General features: G+C 51.7%; 6 protein-coding genes across 6 annotated transcripts; 4 read left to right on the forward strand and 2 right to left on the reverse strand.

Moving 5' to 3' along the window:
* Positions 1-132: 132 nt before the first annotated feature.
* Positions 133-2,772, forward strand: BO86DRAFT_454673 (uncharacterized protein). The gene is made up of 2 exons (XM_025677070.1): positions 133-415; positions 491-2,772. The coding sequence occupies exons 1-2, from the start codon at positions 278-280 to the stop codon at positions 2,372-2,374; spliced, it is 2,022 nt and encodes a 673-aa protein (XP_025529808.1). The 5' UTR covers positions 133-277; the 3' UTR covers positions 2,375-2,772.
* Positions 2,773-3,464: 692 nt separating this feature from the next.
* On the reverse strand, positions 3,465-6,560 carry BO86DRAFT_22174 (serine/threonine protein kinase CLA4). The gene is made up of 4 exons (XM_025666919.1): positions 6,309-6,560; positions 4,207-6,193; positions 4,051-4,150; positions 3,465-3,973 (listed from the first exon to the last, which is right to left on the reverse strand). The coding sequence occupies exons 2-4, from the start codon at positions 6,190-6,192 to the stop codon at positions 3,561-3,563; spliced, it is 2,499 nt and encodes an 832-aa protein (XP_025529809.1). The 5' UTR covers position 6,193; positions 6,309-6,560; the 3' UTR covers positions 3,465-3,560.
* A 1,487-nt stretch (positions 6,561-8,047) lies between these two features.
* On the reverse strand, positions 8,048-10,135 carry BO86DRAFT_357670 (NADH kinase POS5). The gene is made up of 4 exons (XM_025669712.1): positions 9,878-10,135; positions 9,634-9,819; positions 9,460-9,574; positions 8,048-9,383 (listed from the first exon to the last, which is right to left on the reverse strand). The coding sequence occupies exons 2-4, from the start codon at positions 9,779-9,781 to the stop codon at positions 8,312-8,314; spliced, it is 1,335 nt and encodes a 444-aa protein (XP_025529810.1). The 5' UTR covers positions 9,782-9,819; positions 9,878-10,135; the 3' UTR covers positions 8,048-8,311.
* Positions 10,136-10,413: 278 nt separating this feature from the next.
* On the forward strand, positions 10,414-12,197 carry BO86DRAFT_334243 (lysophospholipid acyltransferase family protein). Its single transcript, XM_025668850.1, has 2 exons — positions 10,414-11,539; positions 11,604-12,197. The coding sequence occupies exons 1-2, from the start codon at positions 10,683-10,685 to the stop codon at positions 11,992-11,994; spliced, it is 1,248 nt and encodes a 415-aa protein (XP_025529811.1). The 5' UTR covers positions 10,414-10,682; the 3' UTR covers positions 11,995-12,197.
* A 205-nt stretch (positions 12,198-12,402) lies between these two features.
* Positions 12,403-16,706, forward strand: BO86DRAFT_334247 (putative RNA polymerase II transcription elongation factor (Ctr9)). Its single transcript, XM_025668851.1, has 2 exons — positions 12,403-13,528; positions 13,595-16,706. The coding sequence occupies exons 1-2, from the start codon at positions 12,674-12,676 to the stop codon at positions 16,421-16,423; spliced, it is 3,684 nt and encodes a 1,227-aa protein (XP_025529812.1). The 5' UTR covers positions 12,403-12,673; the 3' UTR covers positions 16,424-16,706.
* Positions 16,707-21,562: 4,856 nt separating this feature from the next.
* BO86DRAFT_308037 (uncharacterized protein) lies at positions 21,563-24,086 on the forward strand (the record flags this gene model as incomplete). Its single annotated transcript, XM_025667756.1, has 2 exons — positions 21,563-22,019; positions 22,129-24,086. The coding sequence occupies 2 exons, from the start codon at positions 21,563-21,565 to the stop codon at positions 24,084-24,086; spliced, it is 2,415 nt and encodes an 804-aa protein (XP_025529813.1).
* Between the last annotated feature and the right edge of the window lie 440 nt (positions 24,087-24,526).

Consider the following 24,526-nt stretch of genomic DNA (forward strand, 5'->3'; position numbering starts at 1 on the left):
GTAGAGCGTATGTAGTAAATTGTTTTGGGCGCCAAGAGGAGCAAGCCAGCCTCCCGCGGTCTGGATTAACGTCATGGCCAGTTGGCGGCTCCCCATCCATTGCGTCTTCTTCCCATCTACTTTGTCGTTCTCCCTCGGTCTCTCTTACTCTGATCACCTCCCTTTTCATCTGTTCGTCCCCCTCTGCTCCTTCATTCATTCTTACCTACCGGACTCCTTTCTTCTTTGTTCTCCCTTTCTGCGAACTGTGACTGTTTGACTTTTGTGCTCGCCAAACATGGCGCCCTCCATCCCCTCCGCTAAGCTGACTCTTTCTTGTCCTCTCTTCGCCGCTGATTTCGACCCGCGCAACCCTGGGTTTCTGCTCGTTGCCGGTGGAGGAGGGGAGGGTCGCAGTGGGGTGGGAAACAAAATCGCAAGTCTGCCTCGTCGCCGCCTCGGTCCAGTCCTATGAATGTACCTGCTAACGATTATCCTGTGCTGTAAACAGGTCCTTCTCGATTCCTCCAAACGCCAAACGCTCACTCCGGTCGTGGATATTGACTTGTCGCGCGATGAAGATTCGGTAACCTCGCTGGCAGCCGCGCTGCCGACGGAGGACTCGGTCATTGCCCTGGCTGGCATCAACAGTTCCGTTGAAGAACAGAAGCGAGACAACAACCAACATTTACGGTCCTTCCGCATCGATTATCCTCCACGCAAAGCCTTTGGAGCCGATCAGGTCGTTGAGTCGTCAGATGACGGCTCGTCTGCGCCACCGACTCTTGGGAAGACTACTCCCTTGTCCCGCGCATCGCTCTTCCGCACAGCGAAGGACTCAAAATCATCTGACACCTATCAACGCCTTCTGCGCCTCTCCCCGTGGAAGTCCGGTGCACAATCCCCTCGAGTAGCTGCCATCGCAACCGGTCTGGCGCCGACTGGCGAGATCGTCCTCTTTAGCGCGACCGCTACCCCTGGGCAATCGGAGGTTATCGGTCGGATTCGGCTAGGCAGCGATGAGGAGGCTGAGGACATGGATATCATTGAACTGGACGACGAGACGGGCACCTTCCGCTTTGCCTACAGCAATGGTATCGATGTTTTCGTAGGCCAAGTTACTGCTGACACTCGCTCAAATGCTGCGCCGGACGTGCAGTGTATTTATACGACACCGGTCCCGGAGAATGGGCCGCGGACTAGGCCGAAGTTCCGGGCGTTGCGCTTCCTCTCGCCAACCAGTCTACTCCTTCTGCAGAACTCTCCCGATCGTAAGGGCTGTGAGCTGATGATCCTCGACCTCCGAAGCGCTTTGGTTCCCAATCCAGGGGAGAAGAAACCGCAACAGCAGCAGCAGCAGATGACCACTGGGAAAGCAAGCATCATCCGGCGTAAAAAGCTTCGCAAGACCATCAAAATTGGTCTTGGTTTGGATATCTGCCTTCTAGGCTCTGGGAGCGACGATCTCGTTAACCAGCAGCAGCAGGCCATCATCGCAGTCTCTGGCAGCGACCAGTCCATCGAGCTTCTAACCCTGGAATTCAATCCGCTCAGCGGCCGGGGCGGCTACGGCCCTCTCCGTCACTATACTACTCTCCCCGACGTGCACCCATTTTCCATGACCAAGCTTTGCTTTGCTCCCTTCCATTCACCCCAGCACCCTGTCTCGGCCGCGACTCCCCCGCAATACGTTCGATTGGCCTCGGTCAGTATGGGCAATACAGTCGTCGTCCATGCTCTCCCACTGTCCCCCTGCCCCCCCGCTAGCCGCAATCCTCGCTACGTCTTGTCTATGCCCGGGGAATCGGAGATCTGGACCCATTTCTCCAGCGGGTTTGCCGCCCTCCTCTCCATCCTCATTGTCTGCTTCGTCCTGCAGGCGTTCACCGAGATCCGGGGAGCAATGCCTCCCTACCTCGGTGCTACCGAATGGCTCCCCCCGCATATCCGCGACGCCGTAGCTCGACCATATTACCCTCCTCCTCCCTCCCCACTCCCTCCCGCTGACCTCTCAACCTCATCCCCGCAATCGGTTGTGGTAGCCAGAGCCCCCAACAACCGGCCCGTCTCATGTGCATCATCGACCCCTTCCCCCATCCCTGTCCTCACATCGGGCAAACCCTCGTTCATCACCTGCGATTCAGCTACGAATCTTCTACTTGTAGATTCCACCCCAGCAGATGCCCTTTCATCCTACCGCCGTTGGCGCGACGTCCAAGGGGCCGACCGCGCTCGGTGGATTCAGGGGCTTACAGAAGCATGCTACGGTCCAGTTTCCGAGTCGGATCTGGAGTCCGAGTCCGAGTCCAAGTCAGCGTTGGATGACGACTCCGTTCCGACCGGTGTGTTCTTCGGGGATCTGTGTCCTACCAAACCCGTTGAAGACCTGCCTTGATGGTTTGGGTCCTCCTTCCTGGCGGTTGTTTCGGCCCTCCCCGTTTTTATGCACTATTCTTGTGATACCGGGTTTTATCAAATTCGGGCGCTTAGCTGGGAGACCAAGATATAATGAAGTGATGCTGCCTGCCCTGCGTTGCTAGGCTTAATCAACGAACATGATTCAACGATAAAAAAGGGTTGGCTGGTCGAGTGATATTTTGTATACTCTCTTGGTTCTTGCCGCAGTCTTGAACCGTACAGTACCACAGCGGTTCGCTTGAACCATGCTCATCCTCATCTAGTGGCTGGGCTCAGCCCCTTCTTGTGGTTTCTACATGTATGCCTACTTACCTTACTTTGTGGTAAGGGTGTCAATATATGCTATGGGAGTATTGAATATGAACTCGTTTAAAGATTACAACATGGACACAAAGAGAGGATATTTTCTATTATTTGGTTCTATGTCCGTCCCTTACTTTTGAAAGTCGCATATGAAAACAACCACATAAAGGCTCTATTGCGTCGGTCTTCGTTCCTCATGAGGTCGACTGCGCTTCCTTCGCATGCCAGCAAACAGTGGTCAAGCTATCGTATCACGGATTCGTTGACTGACATAAATGGGTGGAAAATGAAAATCAACACAAGGAAACGGCGGCATCATTTGGACTGTCTATCGTCCACCCTTCCGTCTTTTCCGTCGACTGTGCCTTCCTCTATCATCAGAACGTCCGCGCATGTTCGGCAAAATAGCTTCTCGACTGACAAAGCAGTTTAAATCATCCAGCCTCTCACGCATCTTGCTGTTTCAAGATCGCTGCATCCCCGTGGGCAGAGACAATTCAGCAGAGACCATTCCCACAGCATCACGCAGCGGGAAGTGGGCGGGCAGCAAAATAAGAATTATGCACAAATGTAAAATGTTTAGGGAAAAAAGGCGAGCGAGGGCCATGGTAGGCCGAAAAAAGTCAGTATCAAAAACGCCGAAGCATCCATGCCAAGTCCGTGCGTAACAAAGTGTGGATATCACGATAAGAATTCGGGTGCAATGGCGGGTCGTCAAAGGGGTTAGCAAAATCAACCGGTGGTGCATAAATGTGACCCATATGTGTGGGAGGAAACAAGATCTGGTTTAAATCATCAAAGGGTACCGAATGAGCACTGTAGCATGGAACGACCCGCGCTGGGATCTCTCCCCTTTTCGCTTACTGTCCGCTGTTTTTCTTCCAGCGCAGCAGCTCTGCAAGGCTAGCCAGACTGCATCCCATCTTAAGGAACTCGTGTGCCAACAATTCGTCCGCCGTAGCACGGCTACGGACGTCCACGCAGAGGCAGACACTGAGGAAGGATTTGAGCTCTTTGCTGAGCTTTTCAGGCTTCTTCAGACGAGGAGTGCCGTTGGTGGCGATAAGATACAACGCCTTAAGGGGCTCCTCATTCAGGTACGGAGGCTCGGACTCGATCATCTCGATGGCCATGATGCCCAACGACCAACAGTCGACCTTGGGTCCGTATTCTTTCTGTTTCACAACCTCGGGGGCCATCCAGTACGGCGTACCAACCATGGTAGCCCGTTTGCTCTTAGACTCTGTGAGTTTAGCACAGAACCCGAAATCGGCTGTGATAAAAAAAAAAACAACGTAGTCAGTTATGGGAGAACATTTTCAACAATGTTCCAAGATGATCGCGACTCACTGATCTTAACGTGGCCAGCTCGGTCCAAGAGCACGTTGTCACTCTTGATATCACGGTGAATGATGTTCTGGTCGTGCAGATGAGCCAAGCCTTTGCAGGTCTAGTGAAAGCTCGAGTTAGTGTCTGTTACATGCAAGGAGGATCATTGCAACGTACCTCTAGACAGATGGTCGCAATCTGATCTTCCTGGATCACCTGGTTGTTGTCGATCACATCGGTCAAAGCACCTCCTTCCATGAATTCCATGACGACCCACAACTCGTTGCTCTGCTCTTGCAAGAACGAGTCGAGGAAGTTGACAATGTTAGAATGCTGACTGTCCTTCATGACGATAATCTCGTTGACAATCAGCTCCTTGCGTGGTTGGCTGCGCAGATCCATTTGCTTGATGGCCACTTGAGTTCGCGGCCCATACTGGCGGTACAGCTCACGGGCAACAGGAGATGTGGCATGCTCCTTGACCCGAGCCACATACACAGAGCCAGAGGCACCTTGTCCGATCTTGCGCTGTTTACTGTAGGACTCGTTCGGATTATCCTTCGAAACGACGGACCGCAACCGATCCATAACCTCATTTTCGCTCATAGCCGACATACGAACCTCCCTCTGTCGGGGCTCTGCCTTCTTGGTCAAGGCCGCTTCGGCTTGACGGACTCCATCTGGCACATTCGTTTTGCCTGTCGCCTGCTTGTTCGCAATGTTCAATGGTTTCACTGGCTGCACTGGCGCCGGGAGCTTGCTGGGGGGCGGGCCCTGAGCCTGCTGCGTTTTGGGACCACTGTTCGGAGTTCGTGCAGCTTGGGACTGAGCGGGGTATCTTGAGCTAGGCGAGGCCTGCTCTGTGCGTCCATTAGCATGATCCCCAGGTCGCTGTCCAGCCGTAGGCGGGGAAGGTGCTGGGCGCTGGGCAGTCAATTGACGCGAGGGATCAGGACGGGTCGAGCCCGGAGCCTGCGGAGCAGGGCGACTGGGCTTGTAGCGATCATCCGGCGATCCATACCCTCCCAGTTCCTTTTTCGCTAGGGGTACGCGAGTCTTAGGCAGTGAGGCATTATACGCATCCTGCTCGTATCTACTTTGCTCCTCTTCTCGCTGACGTGCCCTGCGAGCCTCTTCCTCTACGCGCCGCCGTTCCTGGTCTGCTAGCTCATTCATTCGCTCCAATTGCTGTTGCTGTTCCGCCGTACGATCAGACTGAGCAGGAGACGAGGCTGCCGAGCGACTAGTGGAGTACGATTGACTGGTATCCAGCCGTTGCGCGGGAGCGGGTGGTGGTGGACGAGGCGGCGCGATGGAATTGCCCACGGAGTTGTTGCTGTGTGGTTTGGCCTGCTGGGTCGGAGGCGAGGCCAAACCGGCGTAATATTGAGGATTTTGCTCGCGCATCTTGATGTCGGAGTAAAACTCAAGGACCTCGATGACGGCCTGGGGGTTATTCTTGTAGTCTTCCTTGGTAATGGCGGACGCAGTCAAGAGCTTCTCCCACTCCGGGGGTAAACCCACAAACGCGCCGGTGCGCGGATCGAAGCCGACATGAACACGATGGCTGAAGTTGGTCGGATTGCTCACACCACCCATCCCTGGGCAGCGCTCATAGATTTTGTCAATCCAATCGTAAATCTCGTCATCGCTTTTGACTTCACAGGTGATGCTCTTGGTAGGCACATCGCGAGTGATTAAGGCCGCTTTGGAGTTAGCATCTTTCGGGTTGGCGAGCCGCAGAATCTCAAACGCCATGCGTGTATCTTCGGAGCGTGAGACGCCGGTGACAGCGGCCAGCGGAATCGACAGCACAACCTTGCCTGTCTCATTCTTCAGAAAATCGAGCCGATATTCACGTAGGATCAGATACCGCTGGTTCCAAGTTGCCAGAAACTTGTCCTCCTTGCACCGAACATAGCCTTCTTTGATTACAGCGACACCTCCCTGACCGGACTGTTCGGTCTTGGTACGTGTGAGGGTTGGTGTGCTTGTGTTGGGGAACAAAGATAGATTGGCGGGCCCGGGAGTGCTGGGAGAGTTGAGACTCATTTGACTGAACGAGGTGGCTACGGTCGGGTTTGTTGGCAAATTGAGGTTTGGCCGATCAGCGGGAGGGCGGGGGGCAGGCCCCGGGTTCATGAATTGGTCGGGGGAGTACATTCTGCGGCCGAGTCAGCATGGCCCTCAAAGGACAGTGTGCACTGATGGTATTGGGATGAGATGGGGGCTGGGGGCCAGGATGGTAGCAGACGGTGAGGAAACGGAGACTTGCTTACTTTCCAGAGGAAAGCCTCCGGATTTGGCGGGGGGAGGGGGGGGGACGAGGGGGGACGAAGGCGTCAGGGGTGTATGGTGGGCTTCACGCGAATCGCACAGGGGGTAAGAAGCAGTCCGACCAACCCAGATGGGGGCTGCGATGCGATTCCCTGCAGGATTTGTCAGGAAGCTCGCATAACACCAACCGATCCGAAAATCGCAACTGCAGGGGCATTGAGAGTGGCGGAGGAAATGAGGAAAGAAGGTGAAAATGCATGCGCATAGCATCAATACCCGCGGGTAAAGCACATCGTGGGGCAGGTATGTCGGAGGCGGAGTGAAAGATGTGAAAAGGGGGCAAAGAGATTGGAGAAGACGCCGAAGACCAATACATGGGAGGACACATAGGAACAATGGAGGGGGACGGCACTGTTCGAAGGATGAAATTATGCTGGATTACCTGTTCTCTTATTAAAGAAGTCCTTGAGAAAACCTCACCGAGCGTGAAGGGCACGTCGCGAGGTCGCTACCCCGAAGTCCAGGCGGGGTGAGCACCGGCGATGGACACGATGCGGGCAAGACACAGTTGTATGGCAATGGATGGATGGATGAAGGGGGGAGGGAGAGAGTGAGAGAGAGAAAGACACGTATAATAACACAGGCGAAGGTAAGAAATGACCAGGTATAAAGAGAAGAAGAGGAGGAGGAAGGGGAGGAGGAGGGGAAGGGAAGGAGGGAAGAGAAGAACAAGGAGAAAGGGTGCGACAGAGGGGGAGGAAAGGGGAGAGAGCAAGTGCGTACAGTACTTACTGTCTGTACAGTACAAGGGTAGGCAGGTAGGTAGCATGTATGTACTGTACGTAGTTAGAATAACTAGTAATAACTGAACTAATAATGACTTTAGTTCATTAAGGGAGAAGGGGAGAAAGAATTATCAGTCGTCGTTTCACTAGTTATTGACTTACTTACCTCTGATTATTATTGAGGAAGCTTCTTCTTCTTCCTCTTCCTCTTCCTCTTCCTCTTCCTCTTCCTCCTTCTCTCTACCACTGTTTCAGTCTATCATTAGACATCATCATGATATTAACCTACTCTGGTAGACTCTTTGCTTCTGATTTTGGCTAGCTTTGCTCTCTCTAAATGGCAGTCTCCCTGCTTGTCAGCAATTGTAGCCAAACTGAGTGTACATGTACGAATACTGTTCAAGAGAAGATAGATTATCATCCAGAGGCAAGGCTTGCTCGCATGCAAGACAGTGTTGACTCAATAACCTTGATTGTTGGTGGTTTCACCTCAAACCTAAATCGAACCGATTTGCCCCTCATATGATAATATAGTAGGTGCCCATTACCAGAATAACAACAAATAAAACACCGAACTTATCTCGGGCGATACAAGTGGCGAAGTGGATGGAGCCTTTACACATATGTGTATGTGTACGTGAAAAGTAAGAATAGGTGACTGCTAGCCACTTATATCTTGTACAAGCTAGAGAGATTGCATCAATAATTAGACCCTGATCAGACCCTGCCTGATCTTTTATCCTCCTACCCATCTGGCTAGAAAAAATCTGCGAAGATCAGGTCCAGAACAAAAGGAACCTAAAACCAATGGGTCGCAAGCGATGATCAATTCGACAACAATATCAGTACAACAACCAAATCTGCCCCATATTATTGATTCAAATTCCAGTCAAGTCAGTAATCACTTATCTAGAGAGAGGTATGTATGTACATTAACAAGAATATCAACCCAATCTCCTGCATTGGCCGGCCCACATATAGTAAGGTAAATCCCGCCCTGCCTCCCACGGCTCACCCTCGGTCATAGTATGAAGACGTTAGCTCACGCTCTTCTTGACTACATGTGGCGAGAGTTCGCGTCGGGGATACATTTCCGGACACCTTTTCGAGCCCACTTCTTTCAACGCCATAGTTTTCGGACAGCAAGCATATATGATTGTATTATGTCCATACATCGGTTCATATTGTGTCCAGCGACTCAGAATGATCGAGCAAAGTCATTAGCGATCCTCACCGAATGGATGATTGAACTTCAGTAATCCGTTTAGACCACCCACCCAGCCATCATGCGCCTCTCCACCTGTGATCCTCCGCATTACACATGGCACTCCACCTTGCCATTCATTCTTGCCGTGCCGCATCTCCTCATTCCACACCCGCGCTTCCATCCCAGCCGTCATCCCTTGACCCATGTTCACCCCATCAATGCTCACCTCTAACTCGCGGCCGCGGTTCTTCTCGCTCAGACGTAGCGTGATCGGTGTACTCGACGGTAGCACCAATGGCCGGAAGCTCAAGCTTCGGGCGCAGATCGGGGTCAGGAGTACAGCAGGGACAAGAGGGTGCACGATACTACCACCACTACTCAGGCTGTATGCCGTGCTTCCGGTTGGCGTCGAGATGATGATCCCGTCGGCTACAGCTTCCGTCAAGAAGCGACCACCGACGTAGACATCTACCACCGCCAGATGCGGCTCTTTACCGCGATGCAACAGTACTTCGTTCATGACATACAGTCCCCGACGATCCCAGATGCCTGGCACAGATGTTGCTGATGCTTCTTGTCGAATTGGCTGTCCATCGGCCGTGAAAAGCCCCACCTTCAGTCGGTTGCGCATCAGAATTCGAGCTCCGCGCCTCAAACCCATCGACTTGCCCCGTACCGATGACCAGCCCGTTGGGCCCACGTCTAGGTCTAGTGGCTCATCATGCGTAGTCGGCCGCACCTCGCCCAGCACAGTTGCGCGATCTCCTACCCCCGCCCCAGACATGTAAGCCTCGCGAAATGCGCGCTTATACTCGGGAAATTTCCATTCACTGAGAAACCCCAGCGTGCCCATGCTGAAGGATAACATTGGGGGTACATTGTAGCACGTCGCGAAAAGCGATGAAGCATGTAGGATGGTTCCATCTCCTCCCAGGGTAACGGTGAGATCCACTTTATTGTGGAGTGCCGGTCGAAGGCGATCCAGAGACGTCGTGTAAGCCGGGGCGTGCAGCGATGCATGAACTTCTTCAGCAACTTTGGGTTCAAGGATGATCGATATTGAAGGATACGTAGATGTCGCATGACTAGAACGCGCGGAGGTCAGTATGGATCGGTTTCCTATCATTTGCACGACAAAAGGCCGAAGAACGCATATCGTACTTTGCAAATTCAATAAGAGATTCAGTTACTGCCGGGACACAGTCTTTTTTCACGACAAGAATGTTGCGTGGCGGCGCCGGCCATTGCAGGGACAGGAGATCGCCTACTTGCGATTCTAATTGAGTACCCCGAATCAGTGATCATGCACGCACACCATACTATAATGACGCACACCTTGATATCCTGGTATAACTCGCTCGGGTAGTGTGTCAAGCTCTTTGATCTCATATCGCTGCGAAGACAAGGAGAAGCTTCGCATCCATGAGAGCTGACCAGTGAATCTGGTCCGGAGGGACGGGGCTCGGAAAATCGTGGAATGCATATTAGAGAGAAGTATGTCTTAAGAAGACCAAGAGCATCCTGGGAAGTGACGTTTCGATTAGCATCATACTGAGTAGAAAGAGAAAGGCACAATCACTTTAAATAGATAGATTCATTGCTCCGAGGCAGCATCTACGGAACACACGCACTGTACAATTGCTAAAGAACCAGGTCTTCATGGATGATACATTCTCCGTTGTATCATGGATGTCGACTATATCTTCCCGAAATATTCGGGTTGGAGAGGGCACCAAACACACGAATGGCCGTAGGAGAGAGACCTTGAGGAAAGGAATCATAGATTTGGGGATGAGGGGGAAAAAAAGCATTGAGTTGCAGGGCCCCGGACTCGGCGTTGGGTAGACCGCCCGCAGTCGGAGGGTCTGACGTATTGACAATATGTCAATAGCTCGAGTGAATTAACTTGGCTTAGGATAGTTAAGTTAGTAGTCACTAAACTCAATTAAGTTAAATACAATTTGGGTTATGTCATCCCTCAGCTTTCCCCTTCCGGTGATTCACGGAACCGCTGAGTACTCCCGTATAAATCACATTACAACCCCAGAGACGAGGAACCACCGCCTTTCTTTTGCTGGTTTGAGCATGGTTTGAACCAGGCTATTCTAAACTCATACATGCCACGATCGAGATCTTGAAACTTGGAGGCTTCCTAGGCTTCGTCCTTGGATATTTTTCTAGCCCTGAGCGGGCCTGATTCTCTTAGTGAGTTTGGGTCGACACCGCTTTTCCTCCCTCATCATAGCTATTTGTTGTACAGCTCAGCCCGCGTGACCATGTTTAGGGAATGCTGACCTAGATTCATAAACTTCAGGTTATCCCGACCTTAAAAGTCCTACTGTCCCGGCAAGATCCCTGGTTGTCCATCCCCAGCTTGTGCCATCATGGAGCACGATCTCCGTCAGCGGAAGCATGTGAATCCGACAGCTTCCTCTGTGAGCAATAAGTCCCATACTTATACCGATGCTGAGCCGCGCTTGAAGCATGGCCTCGCCATGCAAATAATCCGCTCCCTCTTGCTCGCAACATGGTTCAACTGCTGTTGCGTCGCCATCTTAGCAACACAAGTCATTGGCTCCCCACTCTATCTGATCAGCAAGGATTACTACTATGCGTACATGGCGTACACTAAGCAATCATTTGGACTAGTGATCACGGCTCTTACACAGTGGGGTTGTCCAACAGTCGTGCGCGTTAGCGGAGACAAGAGCGTGCGGAATCAGATTCACCTGGCGGAGGATGGACGGTTACGAACAGATTTCCCAGAGCGACTTGTGATGATCGCTAACCATCAGGTTTACACGGACTGGATTTATTTGTGGTGGGTCGCATATACGAATCAGATGCACGGCCGCATCTTCATCATTTTGAAAGAATCCCTTAAATACATCCCTATTATCGGCCAAGGTATGACTTTCTATGGCTTCATCTTTATGGCTCGGAAGTGGCTCTCGGACAAGCCGCGGCTCCAACATCGTCTGGAGAAGTTGAAGACGCAGCACTTGGGATCTCAGTCGAGTTCGCCACATTATGATCCCATGTGGCTGCTGATCTTCCCCGAGGGAACGAATCTGTCAATCAATACCAAACGGCGGAGCGCAGAATACGCGGCGAAACAAGGGCTTCCAACTCTGCAACATCAAATTATTCCCCGGTCGACTGGCCTCTTCTTCTGCCTGCAGCAACTGCGGGGCACCGTTGAATGGGTTTACGACTGCACTGTAGCCTACGAAGGACCTCCGTAAGTGACTTGGTTGTTCCATACTTTCTTCACAAGCTCTAATCAACTCTGTTCATTTGCGCAGAAAAGGTAGCCTACCCGACAAGTACTTCACGCTTCGGTCAACGTATTTGCAGGGCCGACCACCGACCTCTGTTAACATGCATTGGAGACGCTTTGCGGTGGCGGACATTCCACTTGACAGTCAAAGCGAGTTTGATGCCTGGATCCGAGCTCGCTGGGCCGAGAAGGACCAACTTTTGGAAGAATGGTTTGAAACCGGCCGATTCCCCACCGAATTGGGAGGCTCTATTGTTGTTGGCACTGGTACCCCCGCGCAGGAAACTGCGGCGGCTACCGGATATGCTGAGACCCATGTTCGACTAGGGCACTGGACTGAATTAGGCAGAATCTTCATGGTATTGGTGGGCACTGCCTTACTATGCAAGTTACCCAGGCTATTCGGTCTGTTTTGAGGCCGTTGAATGGGGCATTGCATGAAAGGAGCTACTAACTCGGTCGGAAATTTGAACATTATCATGATATGAAGCGATGCACTAAGAGCCATGACTTCTTTCCTACTTTTATACTTACTTGACGACATGATGAGCATTATTAGTGTACTAGACCCGGCATCCTGTAGTGCTAGTTATCAATTCGAGCCTTGACAGGCATTTATGCATCAATGTGACCAAACTGAGAGTAAAGTCAGAGACCGACCAGTGACTGGTGTGGCGCATCGTGGCACTCACCAGGCATGAGTTGCAACTTGCGAGTAACTTGACTATGCCAGGCCGACCCCAGCCACATCCGTGTGGCGGTGCTACTTTTCCAGCCTCAGTTCCCGTCTGTCTCCAACTCTATTCCATCCAACCCTGATCAAGTGCTAATCCTCAACTTGACCAAACCTCCGATACGCGAGCGACCAACTACTCACGTGTCCAGCGTCTCCATTGCTATCGCGACTGGAAAGTGCTCTCTTCTTCGCTTGTCTGTTCAGCCAGAAGAACCTCCTCCGCGCTGCCCGTTCAAGCTACCGAGTCGACTCCGAACATGACATGAGCTGAGCTATCTCTCTGAAGTCAAGCACCTTTCGCCTTCTTTGCTCTTTCTCAAGCACACCCTGCCTACCAAGGCATTGCTTATCACAAAGCCATGGCGTCTTCCCAGAATGGCCACGCCAATGGTACCAACGGCGACTCCCTACCGAATGCGAAATCGCTAGCCAATCTTCGCTTTTCCGACATTCCTTCTGCGATCGATATTCCCGCGTCGACACTTGACAGTGAAGTGGAGGTCAGCCTTGAAGTTCTTCCCGACGATCCTACCGAGCTGTGCACTCTTTTGGAGAATGAGAAAGCCGCCAAAAACTTCTGGGTGACTATCGCTCTCGCGTACGCCAAACAAAACCAACTCGATCATGCGATCGACATCCTCAACAAAGGGCTGGCCTCCGTCGGTCACGGGGCGATCAAGGAGAAGCTCGGGCTCTTGAGTTGGGTCTGCTGGCTGTTGATGTTAAAGTGTCGGCAAGCGCCTCGTGTCTTGAACGACTCCGAAATATACACAGATTCTAAGACCAAGGACTACTATCTACAACAAGCGACATCTACACTGAATGAGGCCTCGCGACTGAACCCAGCTTTCCCCCCGCTGTTTCTGGCGCGCGGTGTTCTGTCTCTCTTGCGCGCGTCCATGCAGCCTCTGCGACCTTCGCGCACTGGGGGTATCGATACCTCTGAACGGGCCGAGTCGTTACGCCAGGCACTCAAGTGCTTTGATGAATCGTCCAAAGCTTTTGGTGGTCGCAATGCAATGGCGATTCTTGGACATGCACGTGCACAGTATATGTTGGGTCGCTATGCAGAGGCATTGGAAGGGTATCAGAAAGTATTGGTGAAAATGCCTGGGCTTAGGGATCCTGATCCCCGCATTGGTATCGGCTGTTGTCTGTGGCAATTGGGATTCAAAGAGCAGGCGAAAGCTGCCTGGGAGCGGGCGCTTGCATTGGTGAGTGAACTCCATCGCATGGTAGGTGAGAAGAATATCAGTCCTAACTCGTATACGTCGTTCTAGAACCCCGATTCAAAAGTCGCCAACATCCTTCTTGCAGTCTACTATTTGTACGACAGTTCCCGGCACTCCACCACAGACCCTGCCTTTGGTTCCTTGTACAAAGTCGCCATGACACAGTACACGCAGAAAGCATTCAAACTGGACAAAGAGTATCCGATGACATGCGCTCTGTTTGGCAGCTACTTCCTCCTACGCAAGTCATATAGCACCGTTGAGAGCCTGGCCCGCAAAGCCATTCAACAGACGGACGTGATGCCGATTGCCAGTGATGGTTGGTATTTGCTCGGTCGGAAAGCACACTATGAAGGCGACCTCGGTCACGCAGCGGAGTATTACAATCGAGCGGATCAGGCCCGCGGCGGCGAAAACGGCTATCTTCCTGCCAAACTAGGTAGTATACAAATGCAGGTTTCCAGCAGCAAAGATCTCGACGGAGCCAAGTTCCGGCTGGAGAAGATCATTCAACAGACCAAGAACCCCGAGAGTATGATTTTGCTCGGTGCCCTCTACGCGGAGGAAGTGTTCGCAGCCAATAGCAAAGACGACAAGTCTGCCGAAGCGAAGAAAGCCATCGGGCTTCTGGAGTCTGTCCGCGCGCTCTGGAAGGACGAGAACAAGAAGATACTGCCCGATGAGTCAGTCTTGGTGTATCTGTCCCGCCTCTATGAACAGACCGCCCCCGAAAAGAGCATACAATGCCTCGCCCAGCTGGAGGAAATGCAACTCGCGGAGATACCTGAAGAGGAACGTCCTGAAGGGGTCGAGGACGCGGAGCAGATCAAGGCTGCGCTTCGCAAACAGCTACCTCCGCAATTACTCAACAACATGGGCTGCTTTTTGTATCAAGCCGAGAAGATCGAGTTGGCTCGGACTATGTTTCAATCAGCGCTGGACGCCTGCGTCAAGTCCCAGGAGAAGGAAGGCGAGCTCGACGTCGACGCCCTGGTGACCACCATCAGCTACAATCTGGGTCGTACTTATGAGGCGGCCGACATGCCAGACGATGCCAAGAAGGTATATGGAGGCTTACTGGAGCGTCATGCCGACTATACAGAAGCCAACGCGCGATTGACATACATCGCTCTGCGCCAGAGCCCAACGGAAGAGGGACCCAAGAAGATGGCTAAACTGTACGAGGCCGACGCGACGAACCTCGAGGTCCGGGCCCTGTTCGGCTGGTATCTGAGCAAGTCAAAGAAACGCGCGGCCAATCTGGCGGAAGACCACGAGCAGCGCCACTACAAACACACCTTGCAATATTACGATAAGCATGACCGGTACTCGCTCACGGGGATGGGCAACATTCATCTGTCGGCAGCGCGGGACATGCGACGGGACACCGACCAAGACAAGGAAAAGCGGCGGAAGATGTACGAGCGTGCGGTCGAGTTCTTCGACAAGGCCCTGCAGCTGGATTCGCGGAACGCCTACGCAGCGCAGGGTATCGCGATTGCGCTTGTCGACGACAAAAAGGACCACGCTTCGGCGGTCCACATCTTCTCCAAGGTCCGGGATACACTGCGCGATGCTAGTGTCTACCTGAACCTCGGCCACGTTTACGCAGAGCTCCGGCAATTCACGCGATCGATCGAGCATTACGAGGCTGCGCTGTCCCGCGACCGGGCTCGTGACGCGCAGATCCTGGCCTGCCTGGGTCGTGTCTGGTTACTGAAGGGTAAACAGGAGATGAACTTACAGGCCATGAAGACCGCGCTTGACTACGCCCAACGCGCGCATGCCGTTGCGCCAGGCCAGGTTCACCTTGAGTTCAACATCGCCTTCGTGCAGAATCAGATCGCCTCCTTGACGTACGGTCTTCCGGAGACGCAGAAGACGGTCCAGGACGTGCAGGACGCAGCGGATGGGCTCCACAAGGCAGTGGAAACATTCGGGCGGATCGCGCAGGCCAAGAACCCACCTTATCCGGCGAGTGCCTTGGAGCAACGCGCGAACATGGGTCGCACGATCATCAAGCAGCTTGAGCGTGCCCTACAGAGCCAGAAGGACTACGAGGAGAAGAATGCGGCCAAGCTCCAGCAGGCGCGCGAGGCGCGCGAGGCGGATATTCGGCGCCGCGAGGAGGAAGTGCGCAAAGCGCAGGAGGCCGAGCGAGAGCGCAAACAGCGAGTTGCCGAGGAGCGCCAGCGCATGGTTGAGGAGGCACAGCGATTGGCCGAGCAGCGCGCCGAGGAAGAACGCGCCCGCGAAGAAGCGGAGCTTACGACCGAGTCGGAGACGGGGGCCAAGGTGAAGCGCAAGAAGCGGACCACCTCGAAGCGGAAGAAGAAGGGTACCGAGGACGACTTCATCAACGATGGTGGGGATTCACCCCGTCGGGCGAGAAGCAGCGGTAGTGAGAGTGAAGGTGAGACGGCACCGAAAAAGCGTCGGCGCCTAGAGCGTCGGGCCGGAGGCAAGGTCCAGAGCAAATTCAAGAGTAGCGAGATGGTGGTAGACTCGGATGACGAGGACGACGATGCGGTGGCTCCGGCGGACGAGGATCAATCGATGCGTGATACGGAGGCAGGTGATGAAGAAGAAGAAGAGGAGGAAGATGTGGTACAGCGGCGCCGAGCCAAGGTCACGCGGCGCGTGGCTGATGATGACGATGATGACGAGGATGAGGATGAGGATGCGAATGCAGAGGTTGGCGCTCCCGTGGCTGGAAGGGGCGCAGGATCTGGGGCTGAGCCTGGAGAAGGCACAGGTGCTGGGGGCGAAGACGGAGGAGCTGCTGTTGGGGGCGATGAGGATCAAGGAGATGAAGGAGATGACGGATTGTTCAGTGAAAACGACGAAGAGGATACCGCGATGCAGGATGATGAATGAGGTCTGTAATCATGTTGGATTGAGTTGGGAATGAGGTGAGGCAAGGGATTGCAAGAAACAAATCAATTGTAGTATTAGGGCATTTGCATTTTGTAACATCAATTCTTTACTCTGCCTATTGGTTGAGTGTTTTCTTGTTTGGCCTAACTTGTTTTAGCGAGTCGATTGAGTAAAGTTGTTGTTGTTTTCTAGAAAGGCCTACTGTAAGGCCTACTATTCACCATTTCATTTGTTGGACTTGTTGGGTTGATACACACAAGCAGACAGACATTTCTAGGCATTCAGTTCAGTAGATGGAGGGTTGTATCTGAAAACATCTGATTATAAGTAAGTTCTATCATAGCTGGTCTACAGAGCACCCGGGGAGTATCTTCGTACTTACAAATCGTTAGTAAGTGGTTGGTATATGGACGCTGGAGCCGATTGATCACCCTTTCTTGTGGATCTTGTGGATGTGAAGTCAGTGAGTGGCTGGTTGCGGCCCCGAAACTGAATAAGAGCAGGGCAGGGCAAGGCAGGGCAACGATGAAGCCAAAGCCATTCTTGAAATTAGTTCGCCGTGGCTGTCAATTATACTTGAATAATAATAAGAATAATAATCATAATCATAACGAATGAATAAGCCGCCCCGAGTAGAAGTTCCCTCTCGTGCAATGTGTATTGTGCAATGTGGAGGGAGACACAGCTAAAAATGGCAAGTTCTGGTGCCGGGCCGGTCTAGCCTCAGAGATCGTCAGGAGGCCGAATCATGGAGCGAGCCAACAAAGTTGGGAGTCAAAAGATGGGATGGTGCAACACGCTAGGGAGATGGATAGAGTTCATAAATGGTAGGAAAATGAAGAAGATCAGGAAAGGGGGGGCGAGAAGGGAGGGGGGGGGAGGCTGAAGTTTGAAAGATCTGAGACAGTGGTGTGGCAGATTTGGCCCAACTGCTAGATGGATTGGATACAGTAAGTAGATGAATGATGATGATGATAATGGAGGTTGGGTGATGAGAGTCAGACACAATACAATATGTACAGGAATAACACTTGGTGTATTGTATAATGTATATAAAATACTCTTTCTCTGTTCCTGTAATTTGTTTGCATTTATACGGATCCTCTCTTATGATGTAACATAAGGAGAGAGCTGACTTGTTTATGTTAGCACTGTTTTGATAGCTTAACTTGTCAATTGACAATTAACAATGTAAATCTAACATATAATCGAACTTACACGCGCGTATATTTGGTATGCCATGCAATTAGTCACAATTTTCGTAGGAGCTGGCCGATGGCCGCCTCATACACTGAGTATTGTATGAGAGTCAGTATCTATGTCCAGCTAAAAATCTAAGAGAGAAAAAAAAAAAAAAAAATAGAAATAAGAATCAAAACTGAAACGTGCCTGAGCTGCACGAGCAGCTTCTGCAGGTACTCCGTACTACTCGTATATTGTACCCCGAGCGGTGTGCGTCCTTCCTGTTCCTGACATGATGCGGGCCTCTCTTTGGGGTCACCCAAAAGGAGGGTTCCTCGTTCTTTTTCCTTCTTGGGGGGGGGTCTTTTCTTGGTTTACCCAGTACCTTCCAGTAGGTTTTCCGCCTCCATTGCTTCTTTCGGCCTATTAAGTAGTTCACTGCCGAAGTTACCTTGGGACAGAACAGTGAGACACTCGGGGCTTTAATTCGGGTCCGAGGCCGGAGGAGGGAGGGAGGGAGGGAATAGTGATAAGGAACGGAGACGAGAACGACAGTCATTGCACACAATCCAGTTTCAAGTACTATACTTTACTTCCATCCCGATTATTCGTACAATCCCATTTTGAATGAACCCCGGCTTCCTGGTCATTGCATGAATCTACGATGGGTCCGACCAGGATGATCGCGTGTCGATTCGATAATAATATAATAATAACATGATGAGTCTGATCCCACCACGTTAAGTGGATATCATTGATCCCCTCCCCCCCCCCCCCCGGCCCACCTTCTAGCCTAGGCAAAACTACGGTATTTGGTCTCTCCTTCCGTATGTGCAGCCCGCAGAATGTGATGGAAACTGTCAGCCCGATGGAGATTACCGACGTCCCGTCATGGTATTGATGGTGCCCCGTCAGGCTTCTATCCAGGTTCCTAGAACCATGGGTCAGAGAACTACTCCTCCCGCGTCTGTGAAATGAGTCTTTATTGACATTTCATCCCTTAGGAAGGACATCCGATAGAATCCGCTATGCTGCTGCTGCTGCTGCTGCTCCAATGCGATCCCACTCAACTCGATTCGACGTCCTAGACCCACCGCTAGGCATTGGCAAAGTTCAGCCAGGCCGAGAAGCTCCCGTCAGGCGTCCAGTCAAGCACCTAGAATCTAGGGCTAGCATGAATAACTCTGGTGAGTGGTGGAGAGGACGTTGGAACGGGGCCGACAGCCAGTATAAGCGAATGAAGATCCGGTGGTGCCTGAATTGACATCTCGTATTGTCGGAACTGGGGCTGAATGGGAGTCCTCGATCTCTCTACTGAATAGCTTGCTTGTGATCCAGTATTATGAGTAACTTATCTTGTCCCTCTCGCGTCGGATGGCGTCAATAGAGCAGAGGCGAGCATCTATAGTATACTCAATATCTACGCATAAGTAGATATATGACTAGTGGAGTTGGTGGATGGACTACTCATCCAGCCCAGCTCTGTACGATGTAAAATACCTTACATCCCCGGATGTATGTACAGTATTTACAAATCTCATACAGATGTGCTGGAAATGCACACACATGGTGGATACATGCATGCGAGTCCCTCATTGTGCCTTGGAGCCAACGTTCAATGGAAGGCCACATCGAACTAACGTCTCGTTCAACTTGATGTCTGCAAACACTGCATGGGGGCAGGATTCTGGGACATTCACTGTACTGGTCGTCTGTACAGTACGCACCTAGGTCCTCTTTGGGGGTTCGGACAGTTTCCATCTCAGCTCGTGTATCCCACTCTTGTTGCAGTGCAGGGCAAAACTCCCCGCCCCTTCCCCGAAAAAAAAAATAGAGATAAAAAGAATTACTGCAAAGTCAACCGCCGATACTTACCTAACGATGAGTTCTCCGCGCGGGATCATCGCCTGCAATCCAGGGCTGGAGGGATTGCCATCATTTAGTTTCCATTGCGGCTACACACAACACAACGTCTATCATGTTATTCTATCCGTGCCCGTAGCATAGAGGAGGAAGAGGGAGGGCCCGAAAACCTAATCTAGATGTCCGGACTAGTGTATATACTGACTATAATGAATCCGTAGAAAGAAGTGGGAGAGTCTTTGGCAGGCTCTGCAATTGACCCATAACTTATACGTACTATGTATATATCGCAATTGACCTACGAGTAGAAATAGACAACACCTAGTCTTAGGACCACACACTGAGGAAAATGCCGAATGCCGATCGAGCCAGCAGAAGGCGGGTTCCATAGGTCAGAGTAGGCAACAGTTGAGGGACTATCAAAAACCAGCGTACTGTACTTACATACGCACAAGATATAGTTTATGATTGAAGAGCAATGCTTCGTCGGTTCCCCGGATACTTAGACCGATTTGTTGGAAGCTATCACATCACTTATACCTTTTCCGAACTTATGAGTAGGATTCAACTCATCCCCAATGAACCTGGTTTTACATACTAATCGTGTACCATTGTAGCTAATATACGAAATAGTGTACTGCTGAAAGCGCCGCGTCGATGATAAAGTTCCATTTGCCCATAACTGGGATGGGAGATGTTGATATTGGTACTAAGAATAACATAGAACTTGGATGGATTCTAGTAACTAAGACTGGTACTGTAGTATTGTAGCCCATGATAACTTAGTGCTCAGTAGGTATCTACTCCAGATCAAATTTACTACTTGATACCTTACTCTATGCTTGTAGCACTCAACAATGGCGCAAATTATAAACACACGTAGTACGTTAGTTTCTGATGGTTAATTCTAAATACGGCGGACGAATCGACCCGATAGGGGAGGCTTGAACAGGCCGGCCGCCCCCCTGTTCATTAACGGCATCTTTTGAATACAGTGTATTGTACTATACTGTACTGTACTGATAGGCTAGTTCTTAAAAAGTAACGTAACAATACCTGACAACAACCTTAGACCCACGATACCTGCAATTTTCCCACTTCCCCAGCATTGAAGTATAAGTTAGTAGTTAATGTTAGTCGACTTGACTAGTCATGGTTGTGAAAGTCGATTAGTACTGTACATGTACCTATTCAGTAAGTTATTAGTTAGTGAGTGCGTAGTGGTAGTAATGAATTCATTTTTCCTCCTTTTAAAATCATTGTTTATCTTCGTCTTTCTCCTCCACCACCTCCACCACCACCACCACCACTTCTTTTCCTGCCCCTTCATCCTTTCTCTCCATATAACGTTAGCCTCACTTCTTCTTTCTCTCTTCCTCTCCCTCCTCCTCCTTCTTCCTCTCTCCTTCTATCAACGTTGAATCATTCTTTCATCCAATCCGACCCCAGTCGTCCTTCGTTTTCAATTGCAGTGTTCATCTCGTACTTTACGTATCGACACGAAAAGTGGTGTCTTGAAATCGGTTTTGCCCACTCGAACTTCTTCCCTACATAGATCAACATATCTATCTCCTACTCCCGGTTCTTCTGTCATTTGACCTACATTGGGCTGGTGCTTCAACGGTCCTGCTGCTTCCCAATTGTGCTCTCCTTTTCCGAAATTTTGGATGTGTTTCTCGCATCCGTTTCAACCCTCGATCTAAAACAACTCCAGAAACTTTCCGCCGCACGATACGGCCTAGCCATCTTCATCCGCCATCATCCCCCCCCCCCCCCCCTCTCTCTCTCCCCGTGTCGCTCATCCGCTCATTCTATAAACCCTGGCCTCCTCCCCCAATTGTTCTTCGTCCTCTGCGACTCCGCTTCAATCCATCACATTGTCCCCTTTGCACGTGAGACCTTGTGTACTCTTATCATGGTCCAAAGCCAAATCAATTCTTCGCAATTGGTGGCTTAACACTTGCTCAGCACCTCACCACATTCACATGCTTGGCTCGCGCCTTTTCCTCCCTCAATAACCATCTATATATCCTTCCTCCACAGTCAAGCTGATACCTCCTTCCCCCGACTCGTCCCTTTGTTCCGACCCGCACCATGTCTCAGCAGGATCTGGACCGTGCCTATGGCCGACCGCCCAGCAATGGCTCCCCTGAACAGTACCCGGTTCACATCCGTTCTAGATCTACCGCACATGCGCAAAGTCCAAAGCGGCTGTCTGTTCTAGGCGGCCGCTCTCGCAGCAATACCACAACTTCCACCTCTTCCCGTCGTTCACCGGGTTCCTCAATAACCTCGGTCGAGGCTCCCTCGTTGCCCTCCTATGAGGACCGGGGGGACCGGGCCGGTTCGTCGGCTGGCTTTCGCTATGACCGTTCAGAGAGCGTAACGAAATCGCTTTTATCACGTGGAAGTCGCATTCTGCGTCGTCGGGGAAGCAAGTTTCACATAGTCTCAACGCTGGACGAGGAAGATGAGGTGGACCGCGAAAAGCCCCGGTTTGAAGTTTCCGACCTCTTCAGCCGGCATCATAAGCCACGACAGAGTGACGCACGTAAGTCCTTTTCAGAGCCTACCTTTCATCCTCGTTCATGGCCGTTGTTTCACGCGGGGAAACCCTATTTAAAGTTCGCATGGCATGCTCATGCTGATGACCTGCGCAGATGATCAGCTGAAGAGCTTGATCTCAGACCCATTCGACTTTCACCATCTGACCCACACAAGCCCATCTCAGTTCCAGTCCCTCGAAAAGGCTTGCGAGACTGACTTGGTCACGGAATTTTCTGCCATACGTGCCTCACAAAGACCTGTCACCAATCTCAAGGGCATCCAAGCTCAAGATCTGCATTTTCATGATTTCTCATCGGAAGATCTCAATCAATTCGGGGCAGCTATTGCTGACAACGATGTCGCTACTGACACATTACCAGTAAGCCCGCCGGCGTCGCCGGGTGGCTCCTCCTCTATTAGTCCTAAGCAGCACGACATTCGGAGACAATCAGAGTCGCGCGCCTTCGAAAACTTCTCACGACCTGTTCCCAGGTTTTCCAAAGGGCCAGGGGAAGCGACTTCTCCGCCGAGGGCTCCTTCACCTAAGCTGGCGTCTTCTCCTGAGTTGCCTGAGCCAGCCCCTCGAGCTATTGATGAGATTTTGGGCTTGTCCAGCCAACCAACATACCCTGAGCATGTATATTCGCAGGATGGTGACGATCTCGATGATGATGTATATGGAAATGCTTCATGGTCCCAGCTACACGTACAGGATATGTTTCCAATTTCCGCCACCCATGCGGTTACCACGGATGCTGGCCACGAGGGGCTGGATGTTAGGACCTCGTCCATGTCTCTGACCAGCCTGTCCTATGATTTGGAAGGAGTCCCAGAGGAAGAGGAAGGTGATGATGAAGCAGTCGCAAGCTTAGAGCATAGGGTCGAGCCCGAGTTTCCCACTGCCGACGATCCCTCTCAGGCAACCACGGGGTTCAGCTCACTTCCATTGGCCAAGATCCAGTCGGCTTCCGCGGCTGCTCCTGAGCTGTCTGTATACGTGACTCAGGATTTAGCAAGGAAATTGTCTGAGGCACTTGGCTCTCCGACCCTCCCTCAAGCCCGACCCACGACAGAAGCACCAATGACTGAACGTACAATTTCGGAAAATGCCAGGAGGCGGTCCTCGGTCGCCATGCGAACTGTCCCTGAGACTATCTATGACTCGTGGGATGCTGATATCGACTATTGCTATGAGCATGCAGCCGAATCGAATTCGAACTTCGACTGGACTCGCAATTCCGTCGACGAGCCACGAGCGGATGTGATGACGGTTGAGGCCGACACTGCGGCAGATGGAGACAAAACCACGGTTTCGTTCAATCGTCTGAGCGCCAACGCCGTATCCGCTACGGACCGGGACTCCATTCCTTCATTCTCGGAAGTCAGCTCCCACGTGGCTGTTACTCCTTCCACAGCTGAGTATGACGCCGGGATGGCCGTTTCCCAGAGAGACAGTGATTACTTCCGTCCTGTCAGGTTTGGGCCTGCCCTGAACAAGTCAATGAATCCAGAGTCCTTGTATGAGGACTACTTGACAGCAGATGCGGAATCGGATCGTCACTTTTCGTTCTATTCGCAGCAAGGTGTAATTCAGCCTATCGAGCATTCCATCTCCCCTCGCAGCAGCTTCTCCCCTATCAGCAAGTGCAATTCCCAGGAGAGTTTGATCTTATCCCGCGCGGCGTCGGTTGTGCGCAAACATCGATCGTCCGTGTCGACCGCTAGCGTCCCGGACCTAGTGCACAGTCTGACAAACAGCCGCGAGCTGATTCCAACTGAACAGATCCTTTCGGGCGAATGTACTGCGGTTGGGAGACCAGACTCCTCCCACCATAGACAAACCAAGAGCCTTGCACGGGAACTTGAAGCACAGATGCTGTATCGTGCGGAACCGGAGGCAAGCTTCGAGCCTATGGGACCTGGCTTTGCCATCATTCCTTCCATCCACGACCGAGCCAAATCCACGAGCGAAGTCGAAGCGGCACCCTTAGCTGTCGCGGCTGCTTCTAGAATCGCGCCTCGTCGTAAAGGGAGGGCGTCTTATTCCCTCTTTCCTGCGGCTGCGAACTGAGCTATTGTTCGGTCAATACTCTGACAGACCGACACATCTAATCACCAGCTTCCCGGCCTTTCCATTTTGAAAGATTGTATGTGTGTTGGCTGTCTTTCGATTCGTTCTGCCGTAGAACGTCTTCCACGAATTTATGATTTCAACCCCCCTTTTAGCGGAGAATTGATTTCAGTTCCTTTACTCTCCTGGCTTCTGCGACGACATTCTGCCTTGTACATTTGCATACCAACACTGCACGCTATGCTCTTTTGTTTTCATTGTCCATCTGCGCCTCTCTTGCATTTCTCAGCGATTGGTTCTGTCGGAAAGAAAAAGAAATCGGGTGTTTGTCACTTTTCTTGGGTATAGGGATCTGGGTTAGGTTATGCGTGGGGTTTATGTCGACAACACCCGCTGGGTGCAGGCTGCGTTTCAATGTATAACTGTCCCTTCGGATCCAT

This window comes from Aspergillus japonicus (genome assembly GCF_003184785.1).
Source record: "Aspergillus japonicus CBS 114.51 unplaced genomic scaffold BO86scaffold_11, whole genome shotgun sequence".
NCBI lineage: Eukaryota > Fungi > Ascomycota > Eurotiomycetes > Eurotiales > Aspergillaceae > Aspergillus > Aspergillus japonicus.